At 47.6% G+C, this 15,346-nt stretch overlaps 1 protein-coding gene across 1 annotated transcript; it reads right to left on the bottom strand.

Annotated features, from left to right (window-relative positions):
• Nucleotides 1-11,798: 11,798 nt before the first annotated feature.
• Nucleotides 11,799-14,967, bottom strand: LOC136453566 (sedoheptulose-1,7-bisphosphatase, chloroplastic). Its single transcript, XM_066454126.1, has 8 exons — nt 14,715-14,967; nt 14,461-14,592; nt 14,141-14,326; nt 13,985-14,066; nt 13,300-13,521; nt 13,093-13,193; nt 12,926-12,997; nt 11,799-12,432 (listed from the first exon to the last, which is right to left on the bottom strand). Exons 1-8 carry the CDS (start codon nt 14,784-14,786, stop codon nt 12,151-12,153), a joined length of 1,149 nt encoding a protein of 382 aa, XP_066310223.1. The 5' UTR covers nt 14,787-14,967; the 3' UTR covers nt 11,799-12,150.
• Between the last annotated feature and the right edge of the window lie 379 nt (nt 14,968-15,346).

Raw genomic sequence — 15,346 nt, forward strand, 5'->3', positions numbered from 1 at the left:
TCCAAAGAGGTCCAAATCCCCTGGAATCTTGACCGGACACGTCCGGTGGACACCGACCGGACACAGCCAGAGTTCGGTGCAAGCTGTCTCCTTCGTCTTCGATCGACCGGACGCAGAGCCACCATCTAACCAAACGCTAGGAGAACACGGTTTTAGCGTTCGATCACTCCTTCACAGTAGGTTCACCTCCTGTGAACTGACTGGACGCTGGACATCAGAGTCCGGTACAGCGTCCGATCACTCCTTTTCCAGCGAATCTTCAAAGTCCTTCATGCTGTCTGTTCCCAATCAAGTCCCAACTCTAATAAGATCCAAATAAACACCAATTGGGACTGATGTGAGTGACCTCTCTCAAACCCTCATGTTTTTCAAAAATATTTTGCCTTAGGCTATTATTCTTTTTATGAAAATAGGCAATAAGAGGGCAATTGAAGATAAACGATAAAACAACATTCATGCATATGCAATGCAATACTTGAAGATAAATCTAGTTGCTTGTCAAGTTTGATCCAAGGTTAAGCTTCTTCACACGCTTTACGGCGGTTATCTTAACCATGTTAGACAAACCCTATATGCATTACCAAAAATTAAACATGTTGTATATTATAATGCAATGCAAAGGACAACACAAGCTCATTTTTAGTGAAGTTACTAAAATCAAGAACTTGAGCTCATTCCGCAATCGATAAAAAGTTGCCTCATCTAGCGGTTTAGTGAAGATATCCTCCAATTGATCCTCGGTGCTTACACCTTCTAACGATATATCATTTTTAGCAACATGATCTCTAAGAAAGTGATGGCGGATATCTATGTGCTTGGTGCAAGAGTGTTGAACCGGATTATTTGTAAATTTTACCGCACTTTTATTGTCGCACAAAAGAGGTACTTTTCCTAGGACTACACCATAGTCTAGCAAAGTTTGTTTCATGTAAAGTATTTATGCACAACAAGCACCCACGGCAATGTATTCCGCTTTGGCGGTGGACAAAGCCACACTATTTTGCTTCTTGGAGGACCAAGACACAAGTGATCTACCAAGCAAATGACATCCTCTGGATGTGCTTTTTCTATCAACTTTGCAACCGGCATAATCCGAATTGGAATAGCCAATTAATTCAAATCTAACTCCTTTGGGATACCAAAGGCCAATGCTTGGTGTGTGCTTAAGATACCTAAGGATTCTTTTTACGACAATTAAATGAGCTTCCTTAGGATTGGCTTAAAATCTTGCACACATACACACACTAAACATGATGTCGGGCCTAGATGCGGTTAAATATAACAAGCTACCAATCATAGAGTGGTAGATAGTTTGATCAACCATGTTACCTCCCTCATCTAGGTCAAGATGTTCATTAGTTGGCATTGGTGTCTTGATTGGCTTATATTCATCCATCTTGAATCTCTTGAGAAGATTATTTGTATATTTCTCTTGGGAGATGAAAATCCATTCTCTTATTTGTTTGACTTGAAAACCAAGAAAAAATATAAGCTCTCCAATCATTGACATATCGAACTCCTTTGACATCAATTCACCAAACTCTTTGCAAGAATCTTCATTTGATGATCCAAAGATAATATCATCAACATACACTTGACAAATGAAGATGTGCCCATCAAGCTTCTTGGTGAATAGTGTGGTGTCGACCTTCCCGATGGTGAAGCCCTTCTCAATGAGGAAGTCCCGAAGGCGCTCATACCAAGCTCTTGGGGCTTGCTTAAGCCCATATAATACCTTGGACAACCTATAAACATGATTAGGATATCTAGGATCTTCAAACTTAGGAGGTTGATCAACATAGACTAGTTTATTAATAAAGCCATTTAAAAATGCACTTTTCACATCCATTTGATATAGTTTTATTTCATGATGTGATGCATATGCAAGGAGGATACGAATGGCTTCTAGTCTTGCAACCGGTGCAAAGGTCTCTCCAAAATCTAATCCTTCAACCTGAGAGAACCCCTTTGCAACTAGCCTTGCCTTGTTCCTCACAACTATGTCTTGATCATCTTGCTTGTTGCGGAATACCCACTTTGTTCCAATGACTTTTGCTCATTTTGGCCGCTCTTCAAGAGTTCAAACTTCATTACGGGTGAAGTTGTTCAACTCTTCGTGCATGACATTTATCCAATCCAGATCTTGAAGAGTTTCTTCTATCTTGGTAGGCTCATAGCAAGAGACAAAAGAGTGATGAGCAATAAATGAAGCAAGTTTTTATGAGCGAGTCATTATACCCTTTGATGGACTCACTATGATGAGATCTTGTGGATGATCTTGTAGTAGAGGTATATTTCTTCTATGGACCACTTGAGGAGGAGGTATTGGAGCAGCAACATCTTGTGCTTGTATCACCATTTGATCATGGGAGACATGGGTGTCTTCATTTTCTACTCTCCCATCTTTATCATCATCTTGTGGCACACTTGATGAAGAAGGTGGATCAATCAATTGTACATCATCTTCATCATCTTTAGGCTTGATGTCTCCAACCAGAATGTTCTTCATAGCCTCCCTCAATGGTTCATCACCTACATCATCAAGATTCTCATGCGCTCCTTGGGAGCCGTTAGATTCATCAAATTCCACATCATATATTTCTTCAACCAAGCCGGTGGCATGATTAAACACTCTATATGCTTTGGACTTTGATGAGTAACCAATAAGAAAACCAATATCACAACGTCTTTGAAACTTCCCTAGGTGTTGCCGCTTCTTGTAGATGTAGCATTTGCAACCAAACACCCTAAAGAAAGAGACGTCCGGCTTCTTCCCATTGAGCAACTCATAAGGTGTCTTGCTAAGGAACTTTTGCATCTTCAAAGGTGAAGTCCACTAGATATAGGTTGTTGTATCTAAATCCTTTGAATATCACTTGATCATCATCCTTCTTAGATCCTTCTTAGATACAACAACTTCCTTCTTGGTGAACAAGCATTGGAAGCCAAGATCACATAATTGTCCAATGAATAGCAAGTTGAAGCTCAATGAAGCAACATATAGCACATTTGAGATAGAATGATCATTTGGTATTGCCACTTTACCCAATCCTTTAACCTTGCCCTTTGAGTTATCTCCAAATGTGATTCTTTCTTGTCCATCTACTTCTTTATCTAGTGAGGTGAATATACGAGGATCACCAGTCATATGTTGTGTGCAACCACTATCAATAACCCAATGACTTCCACTGGTCTTGTAGTTCACCTACACACAAGAGATCAAGCTTTAGAAACCCAAACTTGTTGAGGACCCTTCACCTTCTCAACAAGTGACTTAGCAACCCAAATTTTCTTAGGCCTATTCTTGTTGGGAGGTTCTAAGAACATGACTTTCATCTTTCCACTAGAATCCTTTCTAAGCATGTAGTAAGCATTGAAGGCAAAAGGTCTAACATGCTTGGGCAAGGGTTGTGGTGGTGGAGTTTGGCACTCATGAGCAAAGTGGCCTTCTTGTCCCCACTCAAAACACTTCTTTGGCTTTGGCTTTTGTTGTTGTTGAGCTTGAGCCTTCTTCTCTTTGTTTGCCATATACCCAATGCCACTTCTATCCATCTTCATGACGGTGTTCATTAGTAGCTCACTTTGAAGATACTTGCCTCTAGTGAACTTGCTCAATCCAATCTTGAGATGCTCCTTTTCCAACTTGAGCTTCTTGTTCTCTTCCTCAAGAGCATCATTGTTTTTCTCTTCCTTGAGCTTCTTGTTTTCTTCTTTGAGCTTCTCATTCTCAAGCATCAACTCACCATCATGATTAAGAGTTTCTAGCACAATGGTGTTGTGACTTTTGATCTCTTCAAGATCTTTCTTGAGCTTTTCATTGTCATTCTTGAGCTTGACAAACTCATCATAATCATCGGCCTCAACCACTTGCTTGCCCTTGCTACTAAAACTTTGCTCAATGATCTCAATGATCAAATCATCACATGATATAGCTATATCAATCTTAACAATATTGTTAGTAGCATCATGTGGCTCATTGGATAAATATTCTTGAGCAATAACAAGATTATCATGATTAATCTTAAGAGTAGTATATTCATCCTTTAGCATATTATGGCTAGTGATGAGCTCTTTATGCATTCTCTCAAGTTTATCATGTTTATCTTTAAGCTCTTTCTTAGAAGATTTGAGCTCCTTGAGTTAGATGACATAGCTTCATTTGCTTCTCTAAGCTCAACACTAGCCTTTTCGGCTATATCACACTTAGCTAAAAGAGAATCATTTTTAGCTTCTAGCTTGTCATTCTTAGCTCTAGTCTTTATAATGATCTTGGAGTATTTATTTAGCAATTTAATAAGATCATCATAAGAAGACGATTCATATTTATCATCATCACTATCGCTATCATCATTACTAGCATGTTCATCACCACTACTCTCATCATCATTTGATACCTTGCATTCACCCTTGGCCATAAGGCATAGGTGTGTTGAGGATGATGGCGATGGTGGCGGTGAAGATGATGAAGAGTCAATAACAATGGCGGCCACCTTCTCGTTGTCACTATCACCATCGGATGAGCCACTAGATGATTCAATGTCCGTGAGCCAATCACCGACGATGTATGCCTTTCCACTCTTCTTCTTCTTGTGGAAGTCCTTCTTCTTACCATCTCTCTTCTTGTATGGCTTGTCTTTCTTCTTCTCATCTTCATCACTTGAGTCATCTTTCTTGCCCTTGTTCTTGTTCTTGAACTTGTCTTTCTTGGGCTTTGTGCATTGGTGAGCTAGATGACCAAGTTCTTCACAATTGTAGCAATCCATCTCGGGGATTGGCTTCCTTCAAGAGCTAGTGAAGAACTTCTTCTTGCCATCAAACTTGATGCCACTCTTGTTGAGCTTCTTTAGCATCTTGACGGTTTTTCTCACCATGAGAGCAAGGCTTGCATCATCAACTTCATCATCACTTGAGCTCTCATACTCAAGCCTTGCCTTACCCTTCTCTTGACTAGCTTTGAATGCTAAGTTCTTTTCTTTCTTCTTGTTAGAGGATGAGCTATCTTGAGGTGTGATGTGCATGTACATCTCATGAGCATTGATCTTTCCTAAGATTTATGTCGGTGTAGCGGTAGAAAGATCACCTTGATGAAGCACGGCCACAATGTGCCCATATTTGTCAATGGGGAGGACACTCAAGATCTTTCTTACAACATCGGATGGTTGCATTTGAGTTAGTCTAAGCCCATTGACTTCCTCTACAAGAACATTCAAACGTGAATACATTTCATTAGCACATTCTTTAGGAAGCATTTCAAAAGAGTTAAGCTTTTTCATGATAAGATGATAGCGTTCCTCACGCTCACTCTTTGTTCCCTCATGGAGCGTACAAACGTCCAACCATAGTGCATGGACGTCTTTGTGGTTTCTCACCCGGTTGAACACATCTTTACAAAGGCCTCTAAATATGGTGTTTCGAGCCTTTGCATTCCATTTCTCGTAATTCACCTCATCGCCTTGTAGGTTAGTAGCATCCCAAGGTTTTGGGAAGCCTTATGAGGCGGCTCTAAGTATTCCAACATCTAGAGCTTCTAAGTATGCCTCCATGCGAATTTTCCAATATGGAAAATCGTTCCCCTCAAAGATAGGAGGAGGTCCATCCCCGTGAGACATCTTTCTCTAGGCGGTTAAGCCTAAATACGTGAGCATGAGACTCTGATACCAATTAAAAGGATCAAGATGCCCAAGAGGGGGGGGTGAATTGGGCTAATTCTAAATTTCTTTGCAATAATTAAACTCTACGGTTAGTCCAATTAACCCCTTGTACCTAGAAAGTGTTTCTATTGATCTAACGCACAAAAGTTTAGCACCCTAAGTTCCAATCCTACTCTAGCATGGCAATTCTAGAAATGTAAATGTCAAGAATTGAATTGCTCAAAGTAAATGCTCAAAGTAAAGAGAGAAGGAGGAACACGGTGATGTTTTGCCGAGGTATCAGAGAGTTGCCACTCCCCACTAGTCCTCGTTGGAGCACCCATGCAAGGGTGTAGCTCCCCCTTGATCCGCGCAAGGATCAAGTGCTCTCTATGGGTTGATTCTTTGATACTCCGTCGCGATGAATCACCCACAACCGCTCACAACTTAAGTTAGGTCATCCACAAGCTCCGCCGGATGATCACCAAGCTCTCCAATCACCACCAAGCCATCTAGGTGATGGCGATCACCAAGAGTAACAAGCACGAACTCTCACTTGACCACGACAAGCCTAATGAGAAGGGTGGATGCACACTTTGCTACTCTTGATCTCACTAATGAGGGCTCTCTTTGGGATTCTCAAATCTCAATCACCTCACTAGGACCTTGCTCTTCTTGGCACTCTCAAAGGTGTTTTTCAGCTGTTGAAATAAGGAAAAGTACCCCCACACACGAATGGAGGAAGTATTTATAACATAGGCTAAAAAACGAACCGTTATGTGCCTCTACGGGGTGACCGGACGCTCCGGTCATGTTGACCGAATGCGCCGGTCAGTTCACCCCAAACTCCAGTGTTTACAGAGTGACCGGACACTGGCCAGCGTCCGATCAGCACTAACCGGACACGTCCGGTCATGATTTTCCCTCTCTGAAACCTTACTGGAGTCGACCAGACGCTGGACCTCAGCGTCCGATCACTTCACCTCTCAATGTCCGGTCACTTCCAGATGACTTCACCTTGATCAAATGAACTAACCAGACTCTGCGCCAGCGTTCGGTCACACCGAAGCCAGCGTTCGGTCAGCATTTGTCCCTCCATTCACTTTCAACTTTTGATCATACGTGAATGAAATTTGCTCCAATGGATCTAAGGGCTTTTTAGGAGCTACCTAGTGCTAGGTTTAGCAATTGTGCACCACACCTAACCCACTAGACTTATCTAGGTGAAGCTACCCGTCCATACCCCCTTAATAGTACGGCCAAAGGAAAAATAAAGTCCTAAACTACTCTAAGTGTCTCTTCGACTCCAATCGACACTTAGAACTAGTCCATCCTTAACGTTGTCGTCCATCCTTTGAAAACCGAAACGATTTCCATCGTAGGGGCATGACCACCATGATAGCCCAATCGATCTCCATTACCATGACCTAACTTAATTGCCTCTGCAAAACATACGTTAGTCATAGTAATCATGTATTGTCATTAATCACCGAAACCCAACTAGGGGCCTAGATGCTTTCATGGTGCTTATCCGTGTGATCAGCCGTGGTGACCGACGCGGAGTTGGCCGGTCGGCGGCGATCTTTTCTGTTCTTTTTCCCCTTCTATGTGGAGGGGTCCTCGTTCTGATCCTGGTGCTTGGCCTTGCCTTTGCCTCGGCCTCCGTTGGAGCACAACAGGAGCAGTGCTCGCTGAAGGCGTTGGACAAAGGTCCATGATCCCGAGCCATTAGGGCTGGGACTCCGATCGCTGCTGCGTGCGTATCGGTTTGGCTCGAGCCACGCGTAGACAGGCGGTCGGTGCGAAGCGGTCGTCAAGTCAAGATGAGGCGTAGGTGCGACCTAGTGTGCTGCACTCGGCGGTTGTAGCGGTGAGCAGATGGAGCGACTCGTCTGCTGCGTCCCCATTCCCCTGGTGGGGAGTGAGGCCATGAGTAAATGTCGCGATACGGAGCTCTCCGCTTGTTGAACAGCAGCGGTCTCCACTAGTGCCTAGAGGTTGTGGTGGATCGCCTGTTCCTGAGGATCGTTCGGCTCGGGCAGGCCACATAGAAGCATTGCCGCAGCAGCGATGTTCTGATTGGCCTGAGCGAAGTGTGGGGGATCGTTCTCCCTGTCCATGGTGTTGCGCTAGACCCAACGGTCATGACCTCGGGCGCCACTCATCCGTCTATGCGCACGGGGCGTAGTGTGGTGCGCCGAGCGCGCTGGCGCAGTTGGTGGCTGGTGCAGCCACTGTTGTCGTAGTTCCTCGCCATGCTCCCATGTGAGCTCGGGGGTCTTCACATGAGGGTCCAAAGGGGTGTGAGTCTACAAGGACTCCATTACCATCGGTGGCTGTTCTACAGCGTCCGCCATAGCGCACTCCCGGGATGGACAGTGGTAGGTGCCACGTCGCCGATGCTGGAGCCGTCACTCTCAACGTCGTCATCCATGAGGTCGAGGAAACAGGTGGGAGCATAGCTCACCATCCCCACGAATACGAACATGATAGGGGGTGGCGTCTGCATTCTTCGGAGCCCCCGAGCATATGCGTCCATGGGAGACATGAGGCCATAGGGGAACCAGTCGTATGGCGGTCGCGGCGGGGACAACGGGGTCCCCTCGGATAATCGACGGAAGATAGAGAATTGTAAGTAAATAACATTATGCACGTTACTCAAAGCAGGATTTGAGCAGAGAGTCTGCTCGGAATGAAGCGTAGATGCCGCGTCGTTGATGTTGTGCGTCCCGGAGCCAATGGAGGGCGCCCCTTCGATGGGCGCGGGAACGAGTGCCTCTTCGCGGAGGTGTAGTATGACGAGCCAGTCGGCGACGAAGTCAAAGCTTCCAAAGAGGAAGGCCTAGGATGGCTTGAAGACGGGTGGAACCCACATCCCAACAGGTGGGAGCGCGGGAAACTCCAGTGAGCCAAAACAAATCGTATCGTTAGAGCCCGCCATGGCGAAGGTGGCGAAAAAGTGGGCCATCCGATGACCAAAAAGTGTTGACCGTACAACGTCTTCCCCACGGACGCCGCCAACTGTCGGTGCAGAAAGTGACCAACAAGTAAATATTTATAGTTTACATTGTGATCGGATGTGGCCTAACACTCAATGACACAGGGTTTATACTAGTTCAGGAAACGTGCCCTACGTCCAGTTTGAGTCGGTCGGTGACTTTATTCCTGAGCCCAGGTGCTCGAAGTTTGCAGTGGGGTTATAAACGAGAAGGAGAAAGATGGGGGTACAAGAGGTCCGATCGGAAGGGCCGAGAGCGACAGGAGCTCCGCTATGAGCTAAGTGTTCAAGTGTGTGCTTGAGGTTCGAACCTGGCGGTTCTGTGGTTGTGAGCTAGTGAGCTTGATCAATCTAATGAATCTGGAATGACTTGAATGTTGGGAGAGTGCGCATCCCCTTTTATAGATGAAGGGGATGGCCTTACATGTGAGAGGGAGAGAGTATGTATGCTTCTAAGCCTTGTTGCCTATGCCGGCGGGTACAGGATGATGGTAGACGCCCACAACACTGTTGGATGTCGGATGTATGTGGGAGGTTCTATCGTTTTGTTCGGGTATGGCAGATGTCGGTACCTGCTATACTGTCGATGCCCAGAGGCATGTGAGGAGTTTCACCATGTTCATTCGGTACGGTAAATACCGGCGCCCACAACACTGTCGATGCCCAGAGACACGTGGGGGAGCCTTACCGTATGGGAGTTAATGGCGCCCACAATACTGTAGGGAAAATATCGGCGCCTACAACACTGTTTTGTGTCAGGGAGGTTGCAGAGTACTTTTTCTGCAGGTGTATAGGGTACAGTCCCCAGTATCGTGGTTTGACTTGTGCGCTCTGTCTTGCTTTCTTCGTTTGTTCCCCGGCCCTTTCCGAGCGGACGTCCCTGGTCGGTTGGTCCCAGTCGGTTCTGATCGCGCCAGTCGGAGACGAGCAGTGAGCAAGGTTTTTGTGTACCTCGGTCGGAGACGTGGGGTCGGAGTCGTAAGTAATGTTTTGGCCAGGCATTCCGATCGGAGAGGCCGTCCGGAGGCGGGTTGAAGACCGAAGTGAGCCCTCCGATCGGAGAGGTGGGCCGAAGTCGGAAAACGGGTGTCGCTCCTCCTCGGTCAGACCTTCCGGTTGGTGATTGGATCGCCCTTTTGGCCTGCTATTTAGATATTTGGGCCGGTCCATGAGTTGCGCGCTGTCTGTTTGGGCCGAACCCTTGTTTGAGAAGCCGGTCCATGAGTGACTCCGGGTTTATGAACCCGACATATATATTTGCTGTAGCACCACATTGTTAAATCATAGACTAATTTGGCTTAAAAGATTCGTCTCGCAAATTAGTCGCAAATGATACAATTAATTTTGTAATTAATCTATATTTAATACTCTATGTATATATTCAAACATTCGATGGGACGAAGACTAAAATTTAGAAAGAGTAACCAAACACACGTTAAAGCGTGACGGGCCGGACACGGTCCGCCTCGGCAGTCGGCAGGCCGGGCGTCGCGTCGCCGGGATCACATCGCCGGCACTGCCCCGCCGTACCCGGTCTTTTTTTCTATAGAAAAATCACTTTCTTGTTTTGTTTTTCTGAATATATAAAGGGAATATCACGGGAGGAGGGCGGACATCTCGCGGACCGGGAGAACACGAGGCGCAGGCGACGCCTTGCCATTTTGCGTGGTACTGTCCGTGCCTGGCGGTGTCTCCCTCTGCCCCTACCACTCTACCGCGCACAGCCTCGTCCTCTTTTGGTCTTTTTTTTTTGTTTGTTCAATTGTGGCCATGTTCGCTGGAATTTATCAGCCTGATTTATTAGCTATAGTATAGTATTTTTCTCTCACAATAAATCGACAACCATGCTTTTCAGTCTTTTTAGCGAAGCTAACAGGGTGTCATTTGCAGTGCAACGACGACACTGACGGCGGCCGGTCACCTCCGTCGCCCATGCAATGTGCCGCGTGTTTTTTTTTTGGCGGACGTGGGCATGCAGCCCCCGCGGCTGCATGGAGATGTGCTTCCTGTCGGTCGTAGACACGTGACAGGGACTCAGGGAGCCTCACGAAGTCACCGTATTCGACCGTGGCCACAGCTCCTATCCCGACATTAGTTCTTTGCCATAAAGCGTTTGGGGCTCTCTAGTAGGATGCCGCCTCCATCAACATCAGCCATGACGTACGATAAAATATTCAACGGTGATCCCGCTCATATACAGACGTTGCGTGAGTTGTTTCCTCCGGTGGGCAACGTAGGCGTGCGCAAACGGCGTCGCCGTCTGGCTACTAGGGCATAGACCTCCTTGCCAGTGCCACAAATTTAGGTCGAACTATGTTCATTGTAATACCTAGCTTACAATACATTAGAGAGGATCTGAGCTTTCATGTAATTCTTTACTGACCTCCTAGGACGTTCGAAGGCATGTTGTACTAAACTTTTCCTCTGCCTTAGTATAAAAACGCCATATTCGAACGTACTGCTAAACACGACACTGCCGCAGTGCAGGCTGGTTTTCCTGTCGTGGGCTCGTGGCTAGGGGCACCGGACCGGACTGCGTGTGTACTCGACGTCCACGATCGATCGATTGTGCAATCAACAGGCCAAGTGTCGTAGGAGTACAATGTACGTTTGGACGGTAACCTAGCTGGTGCGTCGTTCACGGTGGAAGGATGGAGATGGTCTGGCCGTCTGGGCAAGGCTGCAGTGAATCAGTGTACCTTTTGTTTGGGCACCAGTACACGTGTGCCGACCGGAGCGGACCATACCATGAACGGCACTGTAGTCCCGTGTATCAAGCTGACCTTGCCGCGTCGTATCATGCCTCCATAGCCCTGACCCTGGAACATCTTCTCAGAAGAGCAATAGGGTCGTGGAACGGGACGCGGGATGGTCTTGAGTCAGGATCGTGGACTGTTTGCTGGTCTAGTAGTTCTCTCAAGGTCCAGGGCCGCAAACCAAGCGCCTTTGTGGATCGACGTACACACGTACTCTACGGCCTACGGCTCTAGTAGTACTACTGTTTCTCTTCGACAGCCCACTCCATGGACATGGAGTGCTGTTCCAGTATGGCATCAAACACTGACCGGGACATGGACTCTGTTGCAGTGCTATTCCATGCACGACAGCATCGACAAGAAATAAGGCTGCAGGGCCGGAGATTGCCCACCGAGAGATTAGACATGCAGACATCCGATGACACGAGTGTTGTCATGTATTGATGCATGCATGCACGCACGCACGTACAACCGTATACAAAATATACCTCGCAGTAGGGTTCTACGAGATTAAACTGATGGCAGAGGTGGCTAATTCACTTATACTCCAACACTCCCTCTCACGTGGAGGCTATTTCGACCTCAGGTGGGAATATGAGCGGGCAATAATTATTTGAGTTGTATATACTGATTAGTTCAACCTAAAAGTTTATGATGGGAAGAGACGAGCAATTCACTTATACTCCAACGTCTACAAGCCCGTCCATCTTTATACGCATCACCCGATTGGATTCTAGTAATTCAGAGCCACTCCGCAGCAAAAACCTTAGGCGGCAACGCCGACGGTTGCGCCGGCGGCGAGCCTGGACGAGCCGTAGAGGGCCTCCTCGAACCGGATGATCTCGTTCTTGGACCCGTAGGCCACCTGGGTCCGCTCGTCGAGCTCGTTGATCACCTTGTCCAGCACCGACTGCTTGCCGTCGCTGCTGTGCCCGCCGGCCTTCTCCATCAAGAAGCCCAGAGGCGCCACCTCGAAGAGGAGCCGCAGCTTGGCCTTCGCCGTTGGGGACGTCACGTTGGTGAAGATGCCCTTCTCCTTCACTATGATCTGCGTCATCGATCACAGGCATCATCAAGCATGCTGGTGGTCACGCAAGTTCTGTATACTGAAAGTAGTATCGGAAAAGACCTAAAGCGAGGTTGGGTCACTGTGGGGAATTTTGCTGTGTTGCTTGGCGTGGTCTTGCTTAAAGCAGACGCTGGTACAGCTCAATAGTCACTAGCATGGGCTTGCAGTAACACTACAGTCCGAGACATCTACTGGCAACACCAAACCAAATTGTTGTTCTCAAAAGTTTGCCTTGCCCTCTCTGAAAATTTGTCTGTTTGGTGCATGGTGTAGAATTGACATGACAGGTTAATCATGGCACTGTTCAGTTTTTGAATATGTACTCCTGAGCTACTGCCATGGCATTTCAGATTACCATACAAGTGATAGTGATCCAAGTTAATTAATGGGTTTTGAGGTGTCGGAATTTTTGCGTGTGGTTTTGTAAGGGTGTGAATTTGAGTTGCAGCAGCTAAAGATTCTGTGATAGTACCTGGTTGACATCGGGAACCATTCCTCCAGTGTAGCGCAATGTGTACTTCTCCTTGACGTAGTAGTTGATGAGCTGAGGATACATATATTACATAGCACCGATTAGGCACAGAAGGTCGTAGCAGATACCTAAAAAAAATGCTAACAGAGTAGCTAGTAATGGGGTACCTTGTCGTACTCAGGGTTATCGAATGTTGCCCTCAAGTTACCAGGAGAGAACATCTTCCCTTCCCCTATGGTCGTGGTGTCCTTGACATGCTGCCATTTACCTGCAACATTCGTGAAGATCTCGATTAACAACACCTACTCCTACATCGCACACTGCCGCTCTGCATTTCCCCAGTGGGCAGTGGCAGAAAATTAATTCAGGCGCACCTTCGTCAAGGAGGAGGAACTCGTGTGTCCCAGGACAGTCCTTGAGGGCGACAATGTAAGTCGTGCGAGGGCCGTAGATTCCCATCGCGGCAGCGACCTGGTCGCCGCCGGTGACGCCAGTCAGCTTGTCGCCGGGCCAGACTCCGAAGATGGTTCCGACGGTGAAGTTCGTGTCAACAATGCTGGAGCCGTCGAGGGGATCGAATGCAACGCTGAAGCCGCCTGCGAGATGTGATAAAAATCAGGCCGATCTGAATCGCTGAGTCTTTAATTCCTCAGTTGTTGGTTTTCTGCATATCGAGAGCTACGGTCGAAAAGAATGTGTGTAGACGTAGTTGTTTCGGCGAGGTGCAAGGCTTGAAAGCCATGGGCACATTTGACATGTCGCAGTTTGGTGATTAGAAAGCATCTAAAACTAGAATCCAAGCAGGCTGCATGCTAATTTGGTAAGGCATACTTCTGTCGATGATTAGCATTTACATATATTTCTACAGTGTTCTGAAGATGCAGAAGGGAGCATATGCTGGCCGACTAGTAACACTGCTGAGCACTGCACTGAAGGTCTGCAGCTGCAGCTCTCTAATTAAGAATACAAAATCACTGTTTTTCCTATTTGAGTTTTGTCATCATAATACAATCGGTGGAAGCTTTGGTCACGCACAGTGAGGAGGAGAAATGGTAGTACCTTCAACTGGGCCACCCATGTCCTGCAGCTCGGGGACTTCCTCAGAGCACGCATACTTGCACACATGGGAGTACTCCAAAGCCTGCAGCCAGAGAGCAGGCATGAGAGAATTGAAATGAACCGTGACCTACTGGTGCGAGATCATTCGTTTCACACCTCAAAGAGGAGCTTGTTGGCGAGCATGTCAACGGCCAGCTGCTCGTCGCCGAAGGAGTTGACGCAGGCGGTGCCGCCGCAGGACGCCGTCCGGACCTTGAACGCAATCGTCCTCATGGCCTCCCCCATGCAGATGAGCAGCCTGATGAGGTTCTTGTCCGGAGTCGCCTTTGTCAGGAACTCCTCCTGCCACACCACACCACACCACAAACCGGCGAACCCAGCATGCGGCAGCGGCGTCAGCTTCTTTCATTCTTCGCATGCCATGAACTCGATCGATCTCCCAACGCACGCACACAGCTTATACTGACGACACGCACCAGGCTGTCTCCAATCTCGCACCGGGTGTTGAGCGCCGCGCGGCTGGCCGCCTTGGACTGCCTCGCCGAGAGCGGCCGCGCCGTGTTCACCCGCACCGACTCGCCGTAGAACGTGGTCGGCGGCCTGCACGCCTGCCATACGTGTGGCGCCAGCCAGCCATCAGCAAATTACTAAAAACTTCTGCAGCACGTGTGCGATGAGCTGCTGCTACTTTCCACTACATACAGTGACCATATGAAGGTACCGTACGTACCTTAGGCCTGTACGACTGGGAGAAGGACACGGCGGCGCAGCAGGCCGGGGAGCGCGTGGCGACGATCTCCATTGCTTTCAGGTGCGCTCAACGACGGCAGCAGAGCCTAAACCTGATGGATGCTGTTGAAATTGTCTGCGTGCGTTAACGTTTGGTGGTCAGCTGCTGGTGCTTGCAACTACTAGCTAGCACGGCGCAGGGAGGAATGGATCACACGGAGGATGCACGTCTGGACAAGATAACCTGGCCGCCGCGGTGGCGCCATTTGTAGCTGGAGAAGATAGAAAGGGGAGGCCGCGCTGCGGTGCACGATGACCATTCGTGGTTTGTGTGGCCATGCCTAGACGAGCCACGGATCGGACGGGCCTACGCAGTACGCACTCCCAACTCCAACTCCAAGCAACCAGAAACAGGCCCGTTTCACCTTTGGGTCTGGGATGTTTAGTTTTGGTGTTTAATTGTCGTATATGCGATATGGATCTTTTTTCTGAATTGTTCGGTCCTGGTATTTAATTGTCGTATATACGACGAGTACGATGGTATCGCCGTATCGATATGGATCTTCTTCTGAAAATTGTTCAGTGTGATGTTTAAGTCGGTTCTTTGCAACAAGAAACTGGCCCGTTTCCCTT

The sequence above is a fragment of the Miscanthus floridulus genome, chromosome 5 (genome assembly GCF_019320115.1).
Source record: "Miscanthus floridulus cultivar M001 chromosome 5, ASM1932011v1, whole genome shotgun sequence".
In the NCBI taxonomy this organism is placed as follows: domain Eukaryota; kingdom Viridiplantae; phylum Streptophyta; class Magnoliopsida; order Poales; family Poaceae; genus Miscanthus; species Miscanthus floridulus.

Bases quoted from the DNA above. Each gene is read 5' to 3' on its own strand.
- LOC136453566 (XM_066454126.1), bottom strand. From the start codon at position 14,786: ATGGAGATCGTCGCCACGCGCTCCCCGGCCTGCTGCGCCGCCGTGTCC. The intron at 14,593-14,714 runs GTACGTACGGTA...CACGTATGGCAG, and splicing joins CCCAGTCGTACAGGCCTAAG to GCGTGCAGGCCGCCGACCAC. The intron at 13,194-13,299 runs GTGCGCCTGAAT...CGAATGTTGCAG, and splicing joins GTTCCTCCTCCTTGACGAAG to GTAAATGGCAGCATGTCAAG.